General features: G+C 37.2%; 1 protein-coding gene and 1 long non-coding RNA gene across 5 annotated transcripts in view; one reads left to right on the top strand and one right to left on the bottom strand.

Moving 5' to 3' along the window:
* Window positions 1–26,906, bottom strand: part of TTC13 (tetratricopeptide repeat domain 13) — a 111,779-nt gene that overhangs the window by 25,991 nt on the left and 58,882 nt on the right. The window contains exons 12-23 of one of the 4 annotated variants that reach the window (XM_021000402.2): window positions 25,530–25,686; window positions 24,433–24,563; window positions 23,588–23,720; window positions 22,858–22,950; window positions 21,888–21,971; window positions 18,852–18,936; window positions 14,095–14,204; window positions 9,758–9,893; window positions 8,617–8,696; window positions 6,078–6,156; window positions 5,842–5,921; window positions 3,167–4,102 (exon numbers count right to left, since the gene is read on the bottom strand). In XM_021000402.2, the coding sequence (XP_020856061.1) occupies window positions 3,988–4,102; window positions 5,842–5,921; window positions 6,078–6,156; window positions 8,617–8,696; window positions 9,758–9,893; window positions 14,095–14,204; window positions 18,852–18,936; window positions 21,888–21,971; window positions 22,858–22,950; window positions 23,588–23,720; window positions 24,433–24,563; window positions 25,530–25,686 (1,283 nt within the window). In that variant the 3' untranslated portion in view covers window positions 3,167–3,987. Of the gene's footprint in view, window positions 1–3,166; window positions 4,103–5,841; window positions 5,922–6,077; window positions 6,157–8,616; window positions 8,697–9,757; window positions 9,894–14,074; window positions 14,205–18,851; window positions 18,937–21,887; window positions 21,972–22,857; window positions 22,951–23,587; window positions 23,721–24,432; window positions 24,564–25,529; window positions 25,687–26,906 lie in introns of those variants that run through there. The other 3 variants (XM_021000403.2, XM_078156221.1, XM_021000404.2) reach the window with 3 other exon arrangements.
* LOC110217814 (uncharacterized) lies at window positions 43–24,534 on the top strand. The gene is made up of 7 exons (XR_002327148.2): window positions 43–120; window positions 931–992; window positions 4,074–4,173; window positions 6,670–6,703; window positions 8,909–8,960; window positions 9,874–10,001; window positions 24,458–24,534. It is a non-coding gene; the product is annotated as an uncharacterized LOC110217814 (long non-coding RNA).

Here is a 26,906-nt window from a genome sequence, read left to right as displayed (position 1 = left end):
GACAAAGGAGGGGCCAGATGATTTATACCAGGTTGCTTTCCTATTTGTTTCAGTCTCCACAACCATCACTTACAGCTCGAAACTGGCTCTAGGCAGGGGGTCAAGGGGTCTACCCCTCAGGTGAGTACTTGTATCTTCTGACAGAGGTGATCAGTGACTTGCAGAAGGGAGGCAACTATAGTATTATCCTGTTTCTTTCCATTTTCATATCAAAACAGGAAAGAACTGAGTTCTTAGGCAATTAAACTACTTCACTTAATTTTCTTTCTTTTTTTCAGGCAATTGAGGTAAAGTGACTTGCCCAGGGTCAAGTATTTGGTCTGAGGCCAGATTTGAACTCAGGTCCTCCTGACTTCAGGGCCTATGCTCTAGCCACTGTGCCACCTACCTGCCCCCCTACTTCACTTCAAAAGGGAAATGTATAAAGCATGGGTGTAGATAGATTTTTCAACCCATGAGAGTATTTGGCATTAATTCACCCATATTTGCCAGCTTATTGCCAATCAACAAGCTAATTGCCTACTAGGCCTGGGGTTCAAAGTATTCCTTGACACCTTATGTTTTCTTTAGCTTCTCATGTGCCAGAGTCTTAAATTTTGCATATCTTTAATAGGCTAAGCTCCCCAAGGGAAAGGATTTTCTTCCTTGGAGCATTTCATCCCGGGTCTAGCACAGGAGGAGTGTTAACAAGCTTTTTGTTGAATGGGCTATAGATATATCATAAGTATAACTGACACAAGCTGAATGGTTAGACTGTCAGGTTACATGGGGTGGTCCAACTAAAGCCAGAATCCCAAAGCCCCCTAATGTGCCTTATTATGCCTTTGCAAAAGAAGGTAATCAACCAACAAGAACTAAGTACCTGTCTGTACTAGGTGCTGGGGGATAAGCATATTTCTTGACTTGATTTCATGGGTTGTTTCTCTCTAGGCTATGGCCTGCTCGTCAGAATGATCCTAGAGGCCAGACCTGTGAGGGCAGAAAGAGCTGAGGTAAGTAGTTTTTTCTATTTACAAGCAGGGCAGTAGGATGATTAACAACTTTTTTTTCCCAATTTAACCTTCAGGGATTGTAGTAGATGTTTTCCTACAAGCCAGCTGTATCAGCTAATTTTATGTAACAGAATCTAGCGAGAATTCAAGGCTTTTTCCTCTTCTAAATTATTTTTCCTTGATAATATTAGATTGTAGGAAGGGCCAAAGGGTTTCATACTGTTTATTTTGGGTGCTTGATTTTGTTTTGAAATGCCCAAGTAAACCAGTGTAAGTAAATTGACAGATCTGCCTACCAGATTCCTTATTCTCCATTAAATCTTTTGATTTGCAGAAGAAGGAATTCCAGGGAAGAAAACGCTACAGAAGACTGCCCAGAACCAGGATCATCTAAGAGGAAGGAATCATATTCTCTTGTTCTGTTCCATAGTATTTGTACAGGATGAGCAAAAAGGCCAATTGTCCCCAATGGGTAACATACCTAGACATATCTACCATTCTCGATAGGTTGATGGTAGAGTGTCCAGGCAGACCACTTCCCTTGACCTGGTCCAAGTTCACAAAGTACACTTATCCCTGCTTTTAACCCCCACATGCTCATTCTTCCCTTTCCCTTCCTACTTGCCTTAACTGTTCCAACTACCTTTTCTATTTCTTGATCCTGATTCTTCCATTCCATAGCTTTAGGGCCTACTGGGGGCATCCAAAGCAAAGTAAAAACATTTTTATTTGAGGTTATGAACAAAAGTTTAACTGGGAGAAATGTGTGGCTCAGAAGGGGGAGGGGATGCTATAGAATGGGTGAATTACCATTTGGGGAAGGCACAGGTACAGGAATAGGTGAGGCACAGCTTAGTAAGTGCCTAGAACACACCTGAACTGACAACTCCCAGAAAACCAAGGCATCAGTGGCCACACAACACATTTCCAGGTGGATTGCCAAGTGTGCCAGATTCTCCTACCTCTTGTCTTTGGGCACGGCATTGGTTTTTTGGGTTTTTTTGCCAGCCAAAGACAAGGTTCATTAGAACATCCATCATATTGGGCAGACTCTTAAGGAGTCTGAACATTAGTAAGACAGTTCTGAGCACCTTAATGGAGACAGGGTGGACCTTAATGTACAGAAAGACTGTGGGAGGGACCTAGGAGTGGCCAGTAATACAAGCCAGACCTACTTGCCATATATATATATATATATATATATATATACATACACACACACACACACACACACACACACACACACACATACACACACATTTGAAACTTTCTCAATTCTTCAAAAGAATAAAAATTTGCCATTTGGGAAAATTCCTTTCATATTCAAAACTAAAAGTTACCTTAGTTGTCCTGACCTCCTTTAAACTTCCCTACCTGGCATTCAAAAAAGTCTTCCACTAACTTCCCCTTAAGTTACCATCATAAGAACCTAATTTCCAATGATTCCCTTACACATAGCATGCCCCTCTCCTCCCCAGACAAATCTGTTTCCTATCTCATACAAACTCACTCTTTGCCAGCTTTGTAAAGCTTTTGTGAATGCTGTCTCCCAGTCTGCCCCATTTATCTTTAAAGGACCATCTCTTCCAAACTCACTTTCTTTGAGAACTCTTCCCAGAGAAAACCTAGCTCACTCTGATCATTCCTTCATCCCATATCCCTTCAGAATAGATGGCTTCTTTGAAGGAAGTTAATTTATATTCACTTGTGCATATAAAAATGCATACATTCCACTTGTATGTTGTTTTGCTGATGTTTTAAATTATTTCCCCCCTTTGTAACAAATTATTCAACTGGAGTGAAAGCTTTAGCCACAGTTCCTTTTTCTATTATATAATGGTCAGTCTCCTGGTTGGCTTTTTTGTTTTGTTTGGGTTTGGTTTTGGCTAGGCAATAGGGTTAAGTGACTTGCCCAGGGTCATACAGCTAGTAACTGTTATGTGTCTGAGGTCCTCCTGAATCCAAGGCCACTGCACCACCTACCTGCCCCACCTGGTTGGCTTTCTACCAAGAATGATGGTGGTTTTTTGTGGACACCTCTTATTTGAGTCACCTGTGTGCAGGTAATTCTGTGCTATCCAAATACAGATCATTCTTATGTGTGTCTTTTGTGTATGCGAGCATTTGAGGAAACAGTCAAGGTTCTAAGACATAATCACAAAAGCCAAAGAAAATGAATTTCAAATGGCAACCTTTTAATTAACCAGAGTTTCACTGTTTTCACATCATCCTCCCCAACCCCCAAAAGGAAACCAGATTTTGTAAAATCAGTGGTAGTTTTAATTTTTGAATTTTCATACACTGCTACCTAAAATAGCAACCAGTTAATACGACACACAGCACACACAAGCCAGTGCCAAAAATTGGTGTGTGGTTTTTCAACAAAAGAAAAAAAAAGAGGACGGTTCAGTAGTTCAGTGTTTTAGAACACTAGCTGACATCTGTATCACCAAAATTTTGTGTGTGTGTTGGTGTGTCATCCAGCAATGGCCTTATAATGCTTTCACAGATCAAACACGTTTGAGACCTTGAACATGAAGTAGGATTTTATATAAGCTGAAAAGGATAATCTTATCAGAAAGTTCATAAAGGAAAATATTCCTTGGAGGGGAAAAAACCCCATGAGTATATAAGGAATAAAATCATCTGTTTGTTCATGGCTATTTAATTTTTAATGACTAATTTTTGGTCTCTAAAAGTAAATATATATACTGTTTTGCTATAGGGAAGCAGTGTATGGCTATTATTAATGGAAACCAATAGGCTATTGGCCAATACAATCCCATACTTTTAGACCCACCCACAAAACTCTCATGATTTATTTGGGTCTGGAAAAGTAAAGAAAATGCTTTCAAGTATTCAGTTCCTATCAAAAACTGGTATCAAAAGTAATATAAAGGACCTAATTTCTTCATAATTTCACTTGTCAAAAAAATAACTTAAAGAGAAGCAAGAGGTCCCAGCCCTTTACTTTATAATAAATACTATAGAACAACTATAGTTTCTTAAAACACCGTGGAGAAGAGTCTGTGTTTAGCACCTCAATCATTGTTCTTAATGTTGGAAATGTCTCTGATACAGATGGAAGACTTTTGTAAGAAGGAGAAATACTGAAAGAGAAAAAAAAAGACATGAAGACAACACAACTTATCTAAAAGAACAAGATTTTTATTCTTACTATGTACGTATTCATTCATTCCCTAACACATACATATCAATCAACTGGGTAAGGAGAGAAATTAGAGAAAATAGGCTTGTTCAATAGAAAAATAATCAGGATCCATTTATTCAGTAGGCATTGTATTAAGCACCTACTATGTGTGTGGCATATACTGAAAATATAAAGACAAAATCAAAATAGTACCTGCCTCAAAGAGCTTACATTCTATGAGGTAGGAAGGAGGTGGAGAATAACATATACATAAAAAATTAAATATGTATACAAAGTAATTTATGGGTGAAGGGGATCAAGAAAGGCTTCCTGTAGAAGATGGTAGTTGAAATGGGCCTTGCAAAGTTTAACTAATTAGTTGGGTTAGGAGTTTTGCCAATAGACAAATAAACGAACCCTTTTTTCCTCCTTTATAAAGTGAACATCTCTTAAAATGTTATTCTGAGGGGAAGGGAGGTGGTTCAAAATTATGTGATTAAAAAGAAATTTAACCTCTAGGCATATTTTTGAAAAATAGCAAAATTTACAAAAGGTAGATGTCAACTGAGTGAACCTAGAATAAGAGAAGGCACTTGACAGGACAAAACATAATTGTTTCAAATACTGTGTGGACTGTTGAGTTAAATATAAGAATTCTTCAGAGGAATACATATCTAGAAGGCTATCTTGTTACAACCCTTTCGTTTTTTAAATGAGGAAAATGAGGCCCATTGAGGTTAAGGGACTTGGCAAAGTCACACAGGTAATAATCATCTTAAGTAATATCTGAATCCAGGACCTTTGACACCAGAAACAGGGAGCTTTCCAATATCAACAATCTGGGTAATTAGCTCACTTTAGAACTGACTTTTAAAGAGAATACAAATTACTCAGCAATTATGAGGGTGGCAGCTCTGTCAAATGGATCTGAAAGCAAAATGAGTACATGGATGGAATCTCAAGGGTAGGGAAGTAGAAGAAAAAGAAAAGGGAGTTCAGATAGCATAAGGTGATGATTTCTCTTGGGTTAAAGCATGTCTCACTTTGACTTAACATGGGACTGATTTAATCCTCTTTGATGTTTCTGAAAACAAAAGCCAGGAAACATCATAGGAGCTGCAGTTCCCCTCCTCCCACGTTCTATGGCAGTCACTGGCCTATTGCTGACTACTTGTAATTCATTACTGGATAATAATTGTTGAGACTTCTTGCTAAATTACAATGAAGACTTCTCAAAATTGAAAACATGGAAAAGAGGAATTTATGACATTTCCTGCTTAGTGAAAAATCTGAGAATTTATTGTTTGTACTTTCAACAACTTAATACAGGATAATGGCACCAAGGACTTCAGGTAATGAGTGGCTTTTCTAATGATGTGGAAATAAGCATCTGATTATTTTGAACATAGGTTGGAAAAAAAGAAAGATTTGTTTTTGTTTTACAAATAAATTTTGCTTCCAACAGTTAGCCCCATATTTTTTTTATCCATTCTATTTTAATATGCCTACATTTTTAATGGCCCAGTATAGGCTACCAAAAAAATAATCTAAAAATTTAAAACATGAATGAAGCTCCCCTGGTCAATAATGACTCATACTATAAAAATGGCTTCTTTAAAGAGCTAGGAGTATTACAGATAGATACTTGCTATGCTCAGCCTGTAGCAATTTTCAGCTTTCTCCAAAACATTTATTTACCTTTGTAGGCTCATCCAGCTTTTGGCTATTTTGCTAAAGGCCTCTGATCCAGGAGCTGTCATGGCTTCAAAGTCAACTAACTGCAGTGGGGAAAAAAAAAATGGAACTTTAGCTGGTGTGGCTTAGTACTAAAGAAAATAGCTTGAAATCAATTGATGTACCTTGCAAAAGACAGAATTCACAAACTGAAATTTAATGTACAATTGACCAACTTTCTATTCCAAACTCCAACATACCTTTCCTTTGGGAATTTTTCCAGCAACTTCCTTCCCACTTGCCATCAATGCGCCCACAATCACAGAATAAGCTATTACACTATATGGACAAAAAGCAACAATGATCAAATTCTATTTTCCTGATGTGACCCTCTGCTCACCACGCAGCTGCATTGACTTAAAGAGCTAAACTTCCATATCTATTTTCAACACTACTGTGGACCCTAAAAATGAAATTCACAGAGAGAGAATTTTAGAGGTGGACAGGCCCTTAAGAGATCATCTAATCATCACTGTAACATCCAATCAGTTTGTTTTAAACTTGAATAATCAAGATTAATTAAAATCAAATAGATGACACCAACTAAGCTTTAAGGAATAATGCGGAATCATTTCTTTAGTCTTAGTCCTAGTCCTACTTTAATTACAATGAAATAAGAAACAAAAAGCCAAAGTTTTAGTCACGATGTCTAATGTTAATAATATTAATATACTGTTTATGGTGAAATAGATCCATAATCTCATCGGTATGGATGTCTCTCCCAAAATCCAAATCCAAACCCATCCGTGATTTCCAGTCCTCTGCATTAACTCATTTTTTTGCCCTTTTCAGATTTATGAAACACATTCATAAACCATGCTGTGAGGTAGGTATAAACATTATTTTCATTTGTAGATGAGGAAACTTGAAACTCTGAGAGGTTACAATGGCTTTCCCCAATTCACACAGCTGGGAAGTATCAAAGCTGGCATTTGAATCCAGAACTCCGGATTCCTAGTCTCTACTGTATGGAGTAATAGATAGAGAGCCCTTGGCACTGGAGCCAGGTTCAAGTCTTAATACTGACACAGACTGGCTGTGTAATCAGACTATTAATATTTCATAGTATAATACAGCCACTTAACCTCTTGGCAATCTAGGCAACTTTCTAAGACTATAAATTACAGAGAAGGGGCCAACCTGCTTGGCAGAAGGAGTTTGTACATCAGAGACTTACTCAGTGAAATTACAAGTCCTGTTCCTATGTCTATGTGCTCCACAAAGTGCTACTCCAATGCTTCTTTTTTTTTTTTTAAGGCAATTGGGGTTAAGTGACTTGCCCAGGGTCACACAGCTAGTAAGTGCCAAGTGTTTGGTCTGAGGTCGGATTTGAATTCAGATCCTCCTGACTTCAGGGCCGGTGCTCTATCCACTGCACCATCTAGCTGCCCCTCCAACGCCTCCTCATGCAGCAGAGGTGACCCTGGTTCCCCAAAGTTTTTATGTGTGCATAGACTTATCTACACATATATGCACAAAAGAAAAATCTCCAGCTTTAAAACTTTGACCACAACATTCCATGGGAGTTAAAAGCTGAACCCAGTCTCAGCATGTGATAATCAGAACATGAAAACTGACTTGTTATAAAAGCTTCCTTATTATTATCATTTTTTTTAAAGACCAAGTTTCCCTATCTCTTGCCCAGGTTGGAAGTTCAGAGGCTACTCCTACTCACAGGCCTGACTCCTCTACTAACTAATTGGCTCAGGTGCCAAAACGATCTTTGTTTCTGACCTGGGTTGGTTAGGCAATCTGGGCCAGCTTCTTTCCTCAGGAGCTCACTGAATTAATGCTGAATGTAGAGCTGATGCTAATCAGAATAGCAAAGCTCAGAACTCTCAGGCTCAAGAGATCTGACAGCCCAGCCTAGCTGGGATTATAGGCATGGGATACGATGCCTGGCAAAAGCTTCCTTCTTGATAAGATACCTAGATGTGTTAAGACTGTACTTTCTCCATGTACTGATGAGGTTCGTTATATAAACAAGAAACAGTCATTTTTCTAGGCTTTAAGCAAGTAAGGTATGCAGGTGAAATACCGTACAGCCAGTACAACAGAAACATTAAAGATGTTAATAAATAAAAGTAGTACGTGCCAAGGCTAAAAACCATTATCTCTAAGAATCCAATTACCAAGAAAAGAAGACAGGAAAATCTCTGACTGTTTATATTGCTATGGAAATCAGCTTTATTACCCAGGGGTGGGAAATCTTTGGCCTTGAGGCCACATATGGCCCTCTAGGTCCTCAAGTGTGGCCCTTTGATTGAATCCAAACTTTACAGAACAAATCCTCTTAATAAAAGGATTTGTTTTGTAAAACTTAGACTGAGTCAAAAGGCTGCACCCAAGGACCTAAAAGACCACATGTGGCCTAGAGGCCACAGGTTTCCCACCCCTGACCTAGGCACCAAGGATTCAAATCTCTCATGAATAACAATAGTTCACAAATTTTATTTTCTGAGAATTGAAGGGTGGGGAGTTCATCTTTAGAATTCTTTCTTTGGTTTTAGCAGATACCTAGCTGACTAATCTTCAAGCAATAATACAAGTACCATTTTTTAAAAATTGGCATTTTCTGATGATATGGTGTTTTATGGGTACCATTTAGTTGTGTTTTGGGGGACAGGAAAGGAGTACTGTTGGCTATTGTTTTATTTTCTTGATATTTAATTTTCTACTTGTACTCTAAGGCAGTTCATACAAAGGACACAATTTTTATAATTAAAGAATACCACTGACCTGGATCCTCTGGAAAGTGGCATTAAGTTATAGAAGTAGTAAACTAAGGATAAGATTAGGTTGCAGACAGCATCAGCCTCCTGGGGAGGGAAACAGAAACCCATGAACATCAAATACCGGCTTGTAAAATAACTATCCATAAGGTGACAAGACACACAGGAATTATTTCCATCAAGAAAAATGTTGGCTTAATTCCTCCCTACAAGAAATGAAATTGTCTAACTTTCCATCTTATCATATCCTTAGTAAATCCTAATGTATAGTCTATACTGAACTATCTTCTTCTTTCTAGAGAAACTGAATGATTTCCATCTTGAATGTTTTCCCTTTCCATAAAAGACAAGGTACACATGCAAACCCATAACTAAATGGCTAAAGAAATTTAGTTTAATGTGAAACTCAGATAAGTTTTAAGTCTTTTGCTAACATTACCTCATAAATCCTTAGGATGACATATACAAACTGATAAACTGATGTCAGAGAAAGGAAGTGATTTTTCTGGGGTAATAACGCAAATGAGTGAATGACACTGAATTAGAATCTAGACTAGGCAAGCAATCAAGGCTTAAAGTTAATAAAATAGGAAAGAATAAAATAGGAAAGATCTGACAAACACAAAGCACAGATAACCTGAAGTGCACTCTCATTATTATAAGCAAGTCAAAACCAAATATAGTTAATTTAAAAAGTGGGATTTTACATAAATAACTATCATGAATCGATTTATGATAATTATTCATAGAAACCATAATGAGAGAAGAAAAATGACAGGGGAAGAGCTCATGCCATTTTCACTTTAGAGCAGTTTCTCAAACAGTTCTAGCCAAACCAAAAGTATATTATACTGCAGTACCTTGCTTTAGTTGTATCATTCTGCTCCTAAAAATGGGAATCAATCATCTTGTTTCCTTTAACCGAAGTTGCTAAGTTCTAGATTTTTATAGTTATGTTGTTTTTGTTATGTTTATGTTTAAAGAACAGTGTCAGAAAAGGGAGGTAGATATTACACAAAGTAATTCAAGATTATTACATGGATAGTATATGTTTTCATAGTGGGAAAATAATGTTAGCAGAGACATTAAAAAAAAGATTTATATTAAGAATTAATCCCTTTCAGGAGAAAGTGGAAATAATAACCTACCCCAAGTTCTGATGAGAGAATTAATATTTTTCCTTTACTTGTGAGATCTTTATACAGTGCATCTATTTCGGCATGATATAACTGTGTTCTTTCTTCTGTGGTCTGAGTTTCCACAGAAAATAATATATTGCCAACTCTGAAAGCACAAGAATGAACAGAAATGGTATGGATTACACAACTCGTTCAAAGATCCAAAAACTGAGTATAAGAAAAGAAGTGAAACCGGGAAAGTTTTCTTGACATGGTAAGAAGACAAATAGCTAAATATCTGTCTATCCTCTCTTTCACTGCATTTAGTTCCTACATATAACTTCCAAGGATTCCACTTTCATAAAATGCAATGTGGAAGCCAACGTGCTTTGACTAGTAGTCTCTATGAGCTTAGGCTAATAAGGGGAACACAGCTGTACATCTTAAAGGCTGACTCAGAACTGCCAAAGAATATAATTTTGGAGTCATTCTTTGCCAGAGAACTGCCCCTGTTATGACAGAGATACAGGTTCTGAAAAATCAGCCAATCAACAGTTAACGGGCATAATGGCACTTACCACTTACCCAACAGTAAAACCAAGTATGGTAGGCAACATGCTGTCTCTGGACCTTAGAGGAAGTTACAAACTAGAATTCATAACGCTTATGTCTTGTTCATAGTCTTGCACATCTGGAATATCTAATATAAAACAACAGTCTTCATCCCAGGGTAAGGAAACTAACCTTGGAAATCTCTTATAGCTTGCCCAAAGGAGCTTAGTTGAATAGTTTAAGCTGTATAAGTACTATATACTAAAAATCTTTTGAGTTCTCTGATAGTATCTTATTAGGTAGCTTTAGATACATAGTTTATATATGAGGAGTAATTTTATTCAAAGGGGAACAAGCAGACTGACTCAATGGGCTAAGCAAATATATTCTTTTAACAAGGTACAAGAAATGAGGAGGTGAATACAGGGCTAAATCCAACAGGCACATTAGACTTTGGGGAGGCAAATTATTTTAAAATGTTAGAAAAAGATAAGACCCCATAGCCTGAGCCCTTAAAATGATTAATGAAATACAAAATAAAAACAAAGGGAAAAGACACATAAACATCTGTAAAAATGTTAATAAATGAAAACAACTTTGAGACACCATCTCATACGCACGAAATTGGCAAAAACAAATCAAAATGACAAACTCAATGATAGAGGGCCTGTGAGGAAACAGGCACACTTGTACATTACTGGTAAAATTTCAAATTGGTACAATCTTTTTCCAAAAAAGAGTGATAAAACTGATTATACCCAGTAATCCCACTACTGGAAATACATAGCAAGGACAAAATTAAACAGAAGGGTGATATCCTTATAAAGATGTAGCTGATCACCCAAATGTCTCATTTTACAGAGAGGGAAATGAGGGTTCCAGAGAATGAATTGCTCAGTTACTCAAATAGCCAAGTAAGGATTTGAACCCAGGTTTTCTTGCTTCAAATCTACAATGTATTAGTAAGCACAGTGCTCCTTCCTTTATACCATACCACCTCTTATTATTAGCTGACCTATTATTATAGGTAAGCAAAAAAAATGAAAACACCCTATATATCCAGTAGTTAGGGAACAAACAACAGGCTGAATGAACAACAATGTAACAGAGTAAATTTGCTATTAAGAATGACAAATGAGAGCACAGCATCGTGCGCAGAGAGCTGGAATCAAGTCAGGAATAATAATAAATAATAATATCTAATATTTCTATGTACAGTAATTTAAGGTCTATAATGCACTTTACATATATTATCATGTTTGATCTCTGACTTCTATCTAAGGCTGTGACAACCTGGGGAAGTCACTTAACTTCCCAATGCCCCAGATAACGCTGTGGCTGTTGTACATACATCACACACTGATCTGAATGGGTGGAGGGAGTTTCTCATTAAGTGTTCCCTATATGTACACATGTAATCATATCTGCCCTCCCCCAAAGTACAAGTCAGGAGAACAGTAAGAAATTAGATCAGACATGAAATGATGAAAAGACAAAAAAGAAAAACAAACTACCTGGAATAATATTGTTTATATTACCACATGGATATACATGAAGAGACAATCAAAAATATTGGTAGGAGCCACTGATGTAGAAGCAATTAATTGTTGCTCTGAGCTTCACTATTACCATATGTAAGATAGGAATAGTATAAAGTATCTATCTCACAGAGTTGTTATGGAGCTAAGTATATAAAAATTCCCAAGGGGCAGGATTAGAGAGAAAATAGAAGATTATTTTTCTTTTTAGAAATTACATACAAGTGTATTTTTCAAAAATATCACTGATCTAGAATGGATTAATAAATTGATGATTTGTGAGGATTTAGAATACCTATTACAAGCCACTAAATACAAGTCATGTCAGACAAATGTGACATCCCATTTTCTGACAGTTACTTCATTGGTAAGGGAATGCCAAAGAGCTAGTTTATCTGAACCTCAGCAAGGACAAAATCTCTAATGATTAACTTTGTGGACAGGACGGAGAGACAGGGACTGGATGATGGTAGTTCTACCAAACTGTAACCAGTTGAATGGATAAAGAATATTGGTTAAAATAATAATGTAAACCCTGACAGAGGTTTGGTCTTCACTGTTATGTTCAAAAGACCTCAACCATGCTTATCAAATTCTCAGGTTGACATCTTTTATGTTATCTTTTATGCTATGTAAGAGTTCAGGAACAAGGACTCTTACTTTTTTGCGTATCCCTGAATCCACAGTGTCTACCACAGCAGATGCTTAATAAATGCTGATGGTGACAATGATGTTTGTTTATCCAGCTTAGTAAGACTGTTGTTGAGTTATGTAACGCATATCAACACTGCTTCCTTCATCTAGTTTACGAAAACTTTTTCCCCTAACATTCTTTGGACTTTATTATGAAGGAGTTTTACCCCCAAGAAATCCATTTACTTGGGTATCACTGTATTTATTTAGGGATCCTATGCATGCACGTCAAAGCACTTCATAAAGTGGCATATTATTCACATGTTATGCTAAGGAAGTAAAGATCTGTTGACCTAGTTAAAGATTACATGATGCTTCAATTTCCCCCTGGCCCTATCTCTGACTTCTGGACTTCAAAATCATGCGCCTGTGGCTATCTTCTCCACAAACTTACAGAGCCTGGGGCCTCTGACTGGCACACCCAATCACCTCTGGGGCCTTCTCAACTTGGAATATTCCTCTACAAGACCTGCCTTCTTCTAATGATGAGTTCCTCCTGGAGCTTCCATGATCTAGAGAAGCTCAGTCTGGTCTGCCCTCATTCCCTTCCCAGCCCTAATCCTGGCTTCTGGATTTCAAAATCATGTCGCATACCAGGCCTTCATTACCCAACCTCCTTCACTTTTGTGCATCATATTTCCCCCATTAGAATGTAAGCTCTTAGAGGGCAGGGGCTGTCTTTCTTTTTGCTTGTATTTGTATTCCCAGCACTTGGCACATAATAAACATTTAATACATGCCTGTTTCCTTCCTTCCCTCATGACATACAAATTAAGACCAGAATTACTGAATGGGACCAACTCTGTTTGTCATTTAACTGACAACTGAACAAAACTGGCTTTGGAGCTGCCTAAAACATAATGATTAAATAAAAAACAGTAAGTGCAGAAATTCTGTACTTGATTTCCCTTGGACTTCCTCACTCTTTATTTTACCCTCTCAATTTCCATGTTCCATTCCAAATCATTTGCCAATTACTTCTTCTGGCCCCAAATGGATCAGACTTGATTTTGAACTCTTCTCATCCCCATTTCAAGTGAGATTTGATTTCACAACTCTGCCAATCGATGCCTGAGAAGCATTCTGCTTAATCTTCCCTTGCTTCCTTAATCACAAGCAGAGACAATTCTTCCCAACTTTCATAATCGTTCAAAATACTATAGGCAATTTTTGAGATAGTTTCCTACCAGATCAACGATCCAAAATGAGCTTCCAAAGATATGGGGGAAAAAAGGCTATTAGAATACTGCACTTAAAATATGGAAAACTGCTAGATTTGGGCTCATCAGAAAGTTCAAACTGAAGACAACATGCAAATATCATACCACCAAATTAAACCTTCAGACATCCCAAGTCAGCAGCCCCCCACAAAAGTCAAGGGTTCTGGCTATGTACCCGGTCTTGGTGTCTTTCATTTCAATATGAAAATGAAAATTAACCAGATTATCCCTGTATACCACCCTTTATGATATACTTCTTCTTAGATATCATGAGTGCACGAGTGCATGTGCACGCACACATGCACACACACATACACACAGACAGAGCCATATTTTATACTCACACTTTTTAAAGCATACATACTTGTCTCCTGTTATAGTAATTGTAAATCCATCATATTCCTTCCCTTGATCTTTGAGGCTAGGAACTTTTGTATTCACAGTGAACCCATCTCTTGTCTTACTGTTAAACTGCTTTCGGGAAGAAAGAAGAGCAATATTACTAGTCTGTAACCTCATAGCTGGCCCTTTGCTTAGTAATACACATTTTTTACTTGGCTATTTTAAACAAGGTCAACCTGATGCAATAAATGAATTATTGTCTACAATACCAATCAGTTACTAGGGAATGGTTATCTCTTGCTTGGTGTAGTAGAAAGGGCTCAGACTAGGAATCAGGAAAGTGGGCTCTAGTATTCCTGCCCTAGTATTTAGAAGCTGTGGGATTTGGGCAAATATTTAAAACTTCTCTACATCTCAGTGTTTTAGGAGCAGCTAAGTGGCACAGTGGAGAGACTGCTGGGTCTGGAGTCAGAAAGACCTGAATTCAAATCCAGCCTCAGACACTTACTAGCTGAATGACCCTGGGCAACTCACTTCTCTGTCTGCCTCAGTTTCCTCAGCTGTGAAATGGAGATCATGACAGCATCTTCCTTGAAGGGTTGTTGTGAGGATCAAATGAGAAAATATTTATAAAGTGCTTAGCCTAGTACCTGGCATATCATAAGCACTTAATGAATGCTTTTCCCCCTCCTCCCACCTCATATGTTAACTTAGGAACCTGGACTAAAGATCTTTTCAGCTATAGTATCAGACAACTTTAGATTGTTCCGTGTAACAAAACAGATTCATTCTAATGATCCTAGATGCTCTGAATCCAACTTTTAGCTTACCCTTACACATAGCCCAGGGGACAAAAAAAAAAGCTACCCTAATCAGCAGAGCAAGTTCTCATTTTTCTCCTATGCATTTGAGTTTCTATTTATGGCCACCCACATCCATGTGCCTTGAGGGGCAATAATAGTCATTCCTAAGATAAAATTATTATTGTACAGTAGAAAAGAGCAATGGATTCAGAGTCCAAGAATTCAATGTAAATTCCAAGCTCTGCCACTTTATTACACATCACCTTAGATAAGTCACTTAACCTTTTTAAGATTCAGCTTCATCATCTGTAAAAATGATAGGACTGAAGAATATGGCTTCTAAAGTACTTTCTAGCTCTAAACCTATGATCCTGGCACATAGGAGGTGCTTAATAATGCTTGTTGACTGGTTGATTGGCATGCAATCACCCTGTTTCCAAACAGAAAACATCCTAATGGCTTACACATATACCATGTGTAACCAATGTCCCGCCATCTTTGTAATGGGGGTATTTTAACAGGAATGACATTAATGGGACTTTCAGTCTTTAGGTTGGGATGTACACACCATTACTTTGTGTTAACTTTGTATTCACTGCACAAAAGATTGAGCATAAATTGCTATTAAGAACTTAATAATTGTAACATGGTCTATTATGAAAAATAAGCTACCCTAATTTGAGGCAATGAACAAATGCCAACAACCACTTTGTACCTGCTGATCAGTGAGAGTAATAATGCTGAAGGAGCAGAGTCATTTAATTTTTTAATGGTTATATTGCAATTTAAAGCTAAAAACTTTGTTGTTTGTCTACCACGGATAGTCATGCATAAAATGCTGTCCTTCAATTTAAATAAATATATGAAGGACTTTATAAAATCACTCAATTTTTTGTTATTTTGGCTATAGCTTTAAATCTCTTATAAAGCACTCTATATAACTGTAGAATAAAAATCTGACAAGTTAGTAACCTAGCTTATGATCCCATTAATGCCCCCTGAGGACATAGATGACCTCAATTTTATTTTCTTTTATAATGCTTGTTAGAATTATAAAAATGCTAAAAGTCATAGAATTTGCCTGAGAGACTTCAATAGATGGCAGTGAAAACAATATATCAATTGATCATATAAAAATGAGACAAGGAGATTTCACAGATCTTAAGGCAAATCTTAGCAAATTATCAGTGATAAATGAAGATTATTTCAGATATCAATTTTTTTAAAAAATTAATGTAATGAACATTCTCCATTCACCAAAGAACTGAAAAATGAAGATACTGCATTTGTCTCTACTCCTTACAAAAAAAGAAGCAGGTCCAACCTTGGTTGTTTCAAATTGTTGGTTTTCTAGGGAAGACAGGGCATGAAGAGAAATGAACAGAGTAAATTAAGAAGTTGCTTGCTACAACCCTCTTGTGGAATTAGGATAAAGAGAGCAATAGAATAAAATGGAAACTCATTCCACGCAAATTGGAGGGACCACCGAAGGCACTTGAAGGATAACAGATAAAGATCAAAAAGTCTTAAGTTGGGTAATGAAAATTACAAAAGTAAAAGTTTGGCACTGAGGCAGAGATGAACATCTCACCACAGTTATCCAGAATAAAATGAAATGAAGAAAAAAGAATGGGCTCAAGTATATCTTTAACTTATGCTCCCACTGTAACTTCCTTAGTTTAGGTCCTTTATTACCTCTTGCCTGGACTATTGTAGAAGCCTCTTAACTGGTCTTCCAGTCTCCAGTCTAATCCTTCTCTAAATCCATTCTTCACACCGCTGACCAAGTAATCTTCCCAGCAACACTCCTCTGATCACATCAGGTTCTTTTAAAAAAATTATTTAAAACCTTCAGTAGCTCCCCATGACCTTCCCCAATAAAGTATCAACCCCTGATCCTTGAATTCAAGGCTCTCTGAAATCTGCCTCCAACCTCCTTCCAGCCTTAGTTCAGACTACTCCTTTTCACATACTTTTTGTTCCAGCCAAGATGTACTACTTATACTACTCTCCACCTCTTATTCTCACCTTGTCCTCTCTAGTTTTCTGTGCTTTTGCTCATGTTATCCATCACGTCTACAACAAACATTTTCTCCCCCTCTTCCCACCCCTATATATCTGTCTGCTGAAGCCCCACTCTTCCTTCAAAGACAAATTAGGGGCTGTTTCCTCCACAGAACTTTTCCTAATATCTCAGTGAGGTACCTCTACACCCAGCTGAACGTTATAATTTCCCTCCACAAATTTCTCAGAGCATGATGCTGAGACCTCTCCCTTGTGTTTCACCCTCCCTGGTTTCACACATATCTGTTTAAATGCCATTTTTGGACCATTCAACTGTGAATGCCTTGAAAGTGTGTGACATATCTATCTTCGGTATCTCTGATGTCCTGCACATATTAGGCACTTTATACCCAATTCTTTTGTTGTACTAAGCCTTCTAAAAGAAGCACATATTTACATTTCCAATGTTTGGTTATCTAAAGACTTTACTTCATCCTTGAAAATTAAAAAAAATTAAAATGCTGAATTAAGTGCTTTTAAAAACAAGCACATATTTGTGATCCCTTTGTACTGAAGCCAGCCACAAAATGTTGACAACTGTTCCCTTCCCACAGGACATCACCACCCCATAGTCCAACTGACAACATTAACAAATAGATATCAACAAAATAAACAGCAATGAGTTCTTAGTCTTGAACAGTAACCAGACTGGCTTAAAAGCTCTATGTTCTTTATCAAATTTCTCTTTGCTTTTAAAATAAAGATGTTCACAAAATATCTGCTTGCTTTTAAAAGTCTGTTCCTACTTAAAGAAGTTCCTTCTTATAATGAAGGTATTTGATATCTCAAAGGCAAAGAACTTGTTGCTATAATTCTATGGCAAGTTTAAGTGACTGAAATGTTTCATATAAACTAACTATAAGGGCCATAATTAACAAAAGGAATTCAGGAGTTTCATCATATTAAATAATAACCTGAAAGACTAAATACTATCTTTTATTCAGAAACTTCCACTTTCAAAACAATTTTTACATACATTAATCATCAAATACTCATCAACAACCACTTGAGGTAGGTATAATTTAACAGATAAAGAAGCTTAAAGAGGTTAATATGACTTTTTTCAAAGTTAAGTGGCTTATCAACCAAATTAATTAACCAAACCAAGACTAGAACTCTAGTCTCTGGACACTTAGTCCAGCAGTTTTTTCCACTATACTATTTAGCTTACTTATTCAACTAATACTCCAGGAGTAAGTTATTTACACTTACACAACACAGAATGCAGTTCAGGAAATTCATGTCATATATTAGAATAATGATAAATTAATACATTTTGGTCTTAAATTAATACTAATAGCTAGTACTTTTAAGTTTGCAAGTAATTTTACATATGCTATATCATTTGGTCCTTATTAAAAATTGTGAGATAGGTTCTATTATTTTCCCTCTTTTGCAGATGAGGGAACCAAGGCCATGTGAGGTAAAGTGACTTGCCTAAAGTCACAGCTAGTCAGTGTCTGAGGGAGGATTTGAACTCAGGTCTTCCTGACTCCAAGTCCAGCACTCTATCCACTGAACCACCCACCAGCCTCTAAATTATGACTTATTTGATTAGATAAAATAGGTGACAACATCACCCTACTCCCTCTAAAACTTAAAACACACACACACACACACACACACACACACACACACACACACACACACACACACACACCCACCACCACCACCACCACCACCACCACCACCACTCTAATACTGAAAACAAAATAAATTCAGGACGTAATCTTAGTTTTATACTCATGGCACATGTCATTTGATCCAAGGAAAAGATCTGGCCATAATTAAATGATTTCACAACTATACTGATTAAAATTATAATCATAACAAAGCAAACTATGCATTTAGCAGTTTTTTTCTTTAGTCAGTAGTTTTATTTCCAAAAGCATCAGATTCATGACAAATTTACCTTCATAATTGGAAGAAGATCTTCTACTTTGTGTACTTTTTCAAGAGCTTCTCGAACTTCTAACAGTCCTTTGGGATTATTAGCACTAAAAATACAGAGAGGTGGCAGTTAAGGTTAATGCAGAAATGTAATAATTAGCCAAGCTATTTTAGAGTAATTTTCCATTTTCAATTTAAAAAACTTTTTATTAGTCATGAGTTATTCAGAATTTGTAAAGTTAGTGATAAGTCACACAGGAATTTTCTGAACCATGAAATGGACTTCATGCTAATAGGCTTTGAGAAACAGATGAGAACTTAGGTGGATGAATTATATCGTTGTTGTTGCTGTTGTTTGTCCTTCTTTCTCAAAGAGGACCATGACATCAGGGAGGTGATGCCATGACATGCAAGTGAATTGGATTTAAGTGAGGGAGGGCTGTGCAGTCACCAGCCTCACCTTCTCCTCTGGAGCTATCTGGGTCCAGTGGCAAGATACAAGGATGCAGTGGAAGATCTTGGCCTTTCTAAGCTAAGGTCTTTAACAGGTCTGTCTGACTGAGGCAATGCCCATTCAGTGACTAAGGCTAGGTAAGAAATGAGGCAGAGAATGGATGACTTATCCCCACTGAATTGACAGCCTTGAAAGTAACAGTCAGTTCACACAGTGTTTGTTTGTGAACTAGCATAAATCTTTGTTTGTCCTATGCCAAAAGTAAAAATTGGATATAGATTTTTGTTTCTATTTTTTTCTTTCACAAACTATATTTTAAGTTCAGTTATAGAACAAAAGCATCTATTTTTTTGGGTGTTTCTATGACATTTCATATTTGCATAGCAATTTACAATTACTTTTATAGAAGGGTTAAATGAGGTCCCTAGGCCAGTGGATGAGCTGAAAAACAGAACTCTCTATTCCCAGTCTTGTGTTTACTTTATATAAGCCATCAATGTAGCCATTTTTTTCAGTCGTGTGCAACTCTTTGTGATCCCATTTGGGGTTTTCTTGGCAAAGATACTGGAGTGGTTTGCCATTTCCTTCTCCAGCTCATTTTACAGATGAGAAAACTGAGGCAAACAGGGTTAAGTGGCTTGCCCAGGGTCACACAGCTACTAAGTGTCTGAGGCTGGATTTGAACTCAGGAAGATGAGTCTTCTTGACTCCAAGCCTAGCACTCCATTCACTATGCCACCTAGCCGCCACATAAGTCATACTGCCTTGCAATTCCTCCTCCTCCTCGATACTCTCCGCCTTGGGTTTTGTCACACTGCTCTCTCTTGGTTCTCCTCAGGCCACCTGTTAGGGCATTTCTTTTTCATTCCTGGATTAACCATCTATGTCTTAATTACTTTTTGTGGATATATGTCAGGATCCCTCCTGGGCTGTCTTTTTTTCTCTTTCTACATTCTTTTTCTTGGTGATTTCATCAGATCTCATGGGTTCAACCATCTATGCCAATGATTCCCAGATCTATATATCAGACCCTAATCTCTCCTCTTACCTCTAGTCCCACATGACCAACTATATGGACATTCCACACTAGATGTTCCACAGGCATCTCAAACTCATTATGTTCAAAACAGAATTCACAGTCTTTCCTCTCAAACTCACTCCTCAATTCATAACTTCTTTATTTCTGCTGGCAGTACTACCATTCTTTTAGTCATCCATGCTCACAACCTTTGCATCATCTAAACTTCTCACTCCCCTTCACCCCACATATACACTCCGCCATCAAGTCTTGTCAATTCTACTGCCACAATCACTGTCTCATCTGTCCCCTTTTCACCATTCACACAGCCCCCACCCTCATTCAGGACCTCATCATCTCTCACCTGGACTATAGCAACAGCCTTCTTTCCAATAGGCTTCCCATCCTCCCATATCTCCCCTTTTCAATCCATCCAGACAGCTGTCAAGTTGATAGTCCTAAAGGCTGAGTCTAATGATGACATTACCTTGGCACAAGAATCTCCAGTGGTGCCCTATTGCCTCTAGGATAAGATACAAACTCTTCTGCCCTCACTTTTAAAGCTCTTTGCAATCTGGTTCCAGTCTTCTTTTACATCACTCATCTCCACACAGTCCTATAGGGCTCAGGCCCAATTGGCTTATTTGTTATTTCCTGCACACAGCATTCTACCTCCAATGTCCATGCTTTTGCAAAGGCCATATGTGGAAAGTACTCCCTCTGCATTGTGGCCACCCAAGATCCTTGAGTCCTTCAAAGCTTAGCTCAAATGCTTACAACACAAGAAGCAACTTCTGATTCTCCTACAGATGCTATTGTCCTCCTCACCAAAAATTATTCTCTATCAATCTATCACATGCACATGAACACACGTGTATTTTGTTGTTACTTTTCTGGGTACGTATTATTTCTTCCCAAGAGGATGTAAACTCCTTGAAAGCAGTAACTATTACATTTTTGTCTTTGTCTCCCCAGAAACTAACACAATGCCTGGCAATTAGCAGATACTTAATACTTGAAGGAAATATGGGAGGAGAGAGGCAGGGAAAGGAAGAAAGAGGGAAGGAAGGGAAGAAGGAAAGAAGGGAGGAAGGCAGGGGAGAAGAAAGGAAGGAAAGAAGGAAAAGAGAGAGGAAGGGAGAAAAGGAAGGAGGGAGAAGAGGGAAGGAGGGAGGGAGGAAGAAAAAGGAGGGAGGAAGGAAGAAAGAAAGAGAGGGAAGGAGGGAAGGAATTTAATACATAAGAAGACTATGGCTTAAATCTCCGGGGTACAGCACAGGTTCAAAGAAAATGCTGCTTTTATAGGAGAACAAGGTTAGAGTGATCACACTGCTTTCTGGAAGTTAATAAAAGAATAAAGCCTAAAGATTAACATTCTGCAGAGTTCTGTGAAGTAGCAGGGAAATTTTTACTATATCCTGCAAAGCTATTGTGAGGGAGGGATAATGAAAAAGATTTTACAAATATGATTAATAACAAGCCCTACTTGGCCTGTCAGTATATGTCATTTTGCTCAAGGGAAATCTGACTACCAAATGTAAGATACATTAGAAACAATTCAGTAATATAGAAAAGGAAAGGATTACCCATGATAGACAAGAATCCTGTCTTTGATAAAATGAAGTATTTTCTCAAAATATTCCAGGTATCTCATGTTAATCACTTGACCCCTGTAAGATTCAAATAAAATGTATTAGTTATTTAATAAGAAATATTTAGAAAAACATAAGGGTTCAAAGCTGGCACAGATGAAAATGCCATTGAAGAGCTCTAATGAGAACCAACTTAAATAAGTTTGTGGAAACGGACTTGTCTACCATTAAACAAATGGGAGAACCAAGACAGTTAAACAAGGTTCTCAGCAGATCTTGTGGCTTATCAAAGGCCTGCCTAAATATGAAAACATAAGGTGAGCCAAAGTTTGAGGACACAAGAGAGACAAAAGGACCACTTTCTTGAGATAATATTCCCACATCAAACCTCTTGGCCTTCTACTTTCAAGGTATCAGATGCCTTAACAGGCACAAAGTTAAATTCAAACTTAAATATCAATTCCTTTTTGCCTTCAAGCATATTTAGTCTTTAAACCATAAAAATTCTCTATAAAGGTCACAAATTATTTCATAAAGGAAGAACTTAAAAGATCATGAGGGAGCAAGTAATTTATCTCCTGAGAATGGAAAATACTCAAGCATAAAAAATATAATTTTATTAAATATAAACAAAAGCAAATGTCAAGTAATTCTGTAAATTAACAGTCTCATTTCTGGAATTAGAAAACATTTAAGATGTGAAATAATGACATATTACTTTTTACCAAAAATTTAGGAAATTGGACCTTGCCAAGAACTGGGGGCTGTTTTCTATATGCTGAACAAAAAAGTTCGTATTGGAAAGGACAAGTGTTATAGAGTTATAGAGCCTTCTGGAGCAGAGTTAGGGTGTGAATATCCATACTTATAAGGAAATGCGTAGTGCATCACACATGATCTATCATAATCTATTCCTCAGGGTAAAACTCCTTTTAAAATAGAAGAATATGCAAAAATTTCATACCTGATTAGATTGATGTGGTTATTAAAGCCCCTACTAAGACTTCGAGCTGGCATTTGATCTAACCATAATACAGGCTGGTCTGGATCAGCAATCCTACAAAACAGAGCCTATTAAAATCAAAAAATTTATAAGGACTAGAAATGATCAAAAGTTTTTTTTTAAAGATATGCAAAGTGTTCAAGATACAATGAATTAAAAAGAAAAGCTGGAAGTTCATTTGTATCTCAGAATATGGATCTTGAACTTGGGGTACTACAACAAATTTAACAAATGGGTCACTATTCTCATAAAAATGAATCTCAGAGGAATTCTCCCTAACTATCTATAGCTGGTTTAATCAGGCACATTTTGAACAGGAGGAGCCTATAAACTGAAATTCACTCCCAAGTACCCCTGCAACATAAAATGTGTTCTTTTTTCAAAGTGGATTCTGATGCAACTCAGTAAAAAACTTCATGTGCAAATGTTTGCAAAGACATGGATAGAATTACTTCAAGACAGTGGCAGCAGCAATCTCTGACATATTTTACTGGGGAGTGGGGGTAGTGATTCAGAACCTATATTAACACAGGGTTTGTGATAATTCTAGAGAGCAGGGAGACCAAGCCTGAAGTAGTGTGCACTAAGCCAAACAATATTCAATGCCTTGTTTTGGTCAAGTCAATTCTTTAGTTCATGGCAACTGGCATCATTTCAAAATGAGGCTTAGAGCTCTGCCCTGGATCATTACCTTCGCCATTTTACTGCAATATCAAACATATCTCTCCACTGCATCAGTCGAGTTTTTCCATTCATTCGCACTTTAGAGTTGGCCCATGTCCTTTGCACAGCTTGCATGACTTCTAAAGCAGCCAAACCCATTGCTAAAGGGCAAAGAATTTTCAAGAAGGATAAGTATTGTTAGTTCAAGTGGGAAAGAACTAATTTTCAGACTTACTGTAATTTTTCCAGTAAGACAAGAGTTTCTAAGATATTTTTAAAAAAGAATAAAAAGACTCAAGAACATCTCATTATGCTAACCCTACTTAAATCCATAAATGGAAATGAGAGGTTTCTCCAAAGTGACCTCCTCCCTTCTATGTTTGTTACTAAAGCTTCAAGAGTGCCAGATTTCTCTTCCTTTCAACAGTGGCCTCAGCACAGCTGCCTATGGAGTATTAATTATTTAGATCTATAATCCAAACTAATGGTAGTAGCCAGCAGACAAAATGTAGAAGTATTGGAGTGTTCTTACCCCCAACTTCCCTGACAATTTCCACTCCCAACCTAGTGGTGATATCTGTACAAAGTTCTGTTCTGATCAAAAGCAAATATGATAATCTACTTTTAGTACAAGTTCTCTGGCATAGGAATTCAATAAAGCTTAGCACTGGCTCCTCCACATGCACAAGATGGTATAACATTTCATGCATAAATTATTCATAATTTGGACTACTAAACTGTAAAACTATTTTTTAAAAGATAATGCTCCATTCTTCTTGCAATCCAGAAAGAATCAGCACAAAATTAAAAATGCCAACCCCGACAAAAGCAGGTAGAAATCATTTCCATTTTCAGATCCAATTTCCAATATACCTCTATGTATTCTCTTATTTGGCAGGAAACCAGGTGTTTCATATTGCATCAGGGACCCCAAACGATCTGCTACACAAATCAGCTCCTGTACATCAGGCTTGTAGCTCTCAAAATTCTGAGGCAACACATCTCTGGAAGAAACATTACACACACGATAAGGGCTTTTACAACAGCCATTTGGAAATCCGATTCTACCCAAGCAGCGATCACTTCCTCCTCTGGGAAAATAACTAAGTCAGGCCTACAGCTGAGCCTATGCTGAAGAAATATATTACAACACAATCTCTACTTTGATCTCTCTGCACTTAACCATATTCAATTAAAAAAGAATCAATTTAAAGAGGGAAGTTATAGAGTCATAGATGTACACAGCAGGAACGGACATCAGAGGCCATATTAGTATGAGTCTTTTTATTTTTTTTTAAATGAATGGTGTCCTAAAAGTCTTAATATAGTTTTCAGTTTTTAAAAGCTTTAAAACTGTACTAAGACTTTTGGTACTGCATGCACGCGCGCGTGAGCGCGTGCACACACACACACTCTCTCTCTCTCTCATTCACTCTCTCTCTCTCTGTACCAGATGCAGAGGAGAAAAAGACAAAATAAAACAATCTCTGACCACAATAGAACCCACTTGTTATACTGAAGCCGGATACATACATTTTTACCAATAGGTTTGATAAACCGAACATAAAACTATGACCTCATGTCACCTGTTTTAGCTATTGCTCCAATTGGTAGGAGAGATAGTAAAGGACAGCTTTTATCCTTTCTCTGAGGAAAATAGTTCTGAATTGGTAACATTTTAAAAAACTTGTTCTGAAGGAATTAAAGTCTCTAAGGGTCCCACACTTCCACAAAAGAGTACTTTTAGTCTGGATTTCAGTTTGGGGCTACAGTAAACGGCATATAGCACACAAACAAGAGGGAGAAAAGCTATCCTTAAGTAAGTTTCAACTCGCTGTACTAAAAATATTTTCAGTGCTATTAACCTCAAGCAAAGTTAACTTGAAGGAACATGTAGAGAAAATGTTGTTGTGCATGTACAGGACAGTGAACTGGGGGCCCAAAAAGAGACCTTCAGCTTGATCACTTACTTGATATGGGGTTGTAGACCTGGCTGCTCTTCATAATCCTCTATGAGAAAGGGCAAATTTTTAGCCCAGTGATCTTTGAAGCTTCCAGGCAAATCCACATCAATATTATACTCTGTAAGCGGGGTATCAAGGTGGGCATGAAGATAACGAGAGTACTCTGTAGAAAAGGAGAAATGTTTGACCCACTCAAACACAGTGCCAACAGCGTTTTTCCCCATGGTTCAGTGCCATATGATAGTCTTGTCAGCCAACTGTTACTTAATCTATTCAGGAATTTAAAATGAGCATTCTAAATTTAGTAAATCACTGTGATTAAATGATAATATAATAAAGCATGAAACAACACTGACTTCAGGTGCTAAGCTAAAAAAGGTCAAATGAATCTAGGCCATTTTAGATTAAATTCACCTAACCTTCCATGCATGATAGTAAAGATCTGATTTTCTCAATCGTAAAGCCAAAAAGGTTTTGGATGACTGCACCTGTTTATCCTGTGGAAGATGACATTATGGAACCAGAGTTTAGAGTTTTATCATCACCATCATCACAATAGCTACCATTTAAATAGAGCTTTGAAGTCTCCAAAGCTCTTGACCTATGCAATCTCACTTGGTCACCACAACAACCCTGTGGGGTAGAGGCTACTATTATCCCTATACTGCAGATGAGGAAATGGAGGTTATTACATTATCTGTCCAGAATCACAAGGCTAATAAGTATCTGAGATTGGATATGAACTCAGGTTCACTTGACTGCAAGCCGAGTGTGCTACTGTACCACCCAACTGCCTCATATGAAAGGTTATAGACTAAAATTGCCAACTCAACCCCTAAGCCAGACAATATGGAAACTCAGACCAAAGGAATAAAAATGAGGTGAAACAATGGAAGACATGATTTCAACTCTATGGGGAATACTACTGTGCTTTAAGAAGTGATGAGCTCAATGACATAGAAAAACATGGAAAAACTTGCACAAAATAATGAAGAGTGAAATGAGCAGAACCAAGAGCACACTGTATACAGTAACAGCAATACTATTTGAAGAACAACTTGAGCTAATATGTTATTTTGTCCATTATAAATACTCAAATTAACTATAAAGGACATATGAAGAAAAATGCTATCTGCATCTAGAGAAAGAAATGATAAACAGAAGTATGTATAGAATAATTCTACCTATAAATACCTATTTGTATCTAAGGTGGGGGGGGCAAAGGAGAAAAAAAAATTTACAGAACAATTTTGTTGTATATTGAAAGGAATAGCAAGTTCTGCATAGCAGATTTGCAGTTTCACATACAATTGCCTTTTTCATTGTACTATGTTACAGAAAATGCTTGTTTTGTTCCACAAATTAAAAAGAAAATAAAAAACA

This window comes from Phascolarctos cinereus, unplaced genomic scaffold (assembly GCF_003287225.1).
Source record: "Phascolarctos cinereus isolate Bilbo 61053 unplaced genomic scaffold, phaCin_HiC Scaffold_5;HRSCAF=322, whole genome shotgun sequence".
NCBI lineage: Eukaryota > Metazoa > Chordata > Mammalia > Diprotodontia > Phascolarctidae > Phascolarctos > Phascolarctos cinereus.
The sequence above is the reverse complement of the archived record's forward strand: the minus strand, read 5'-3'. Positions and strand labels throughout refer to the sequence as shown.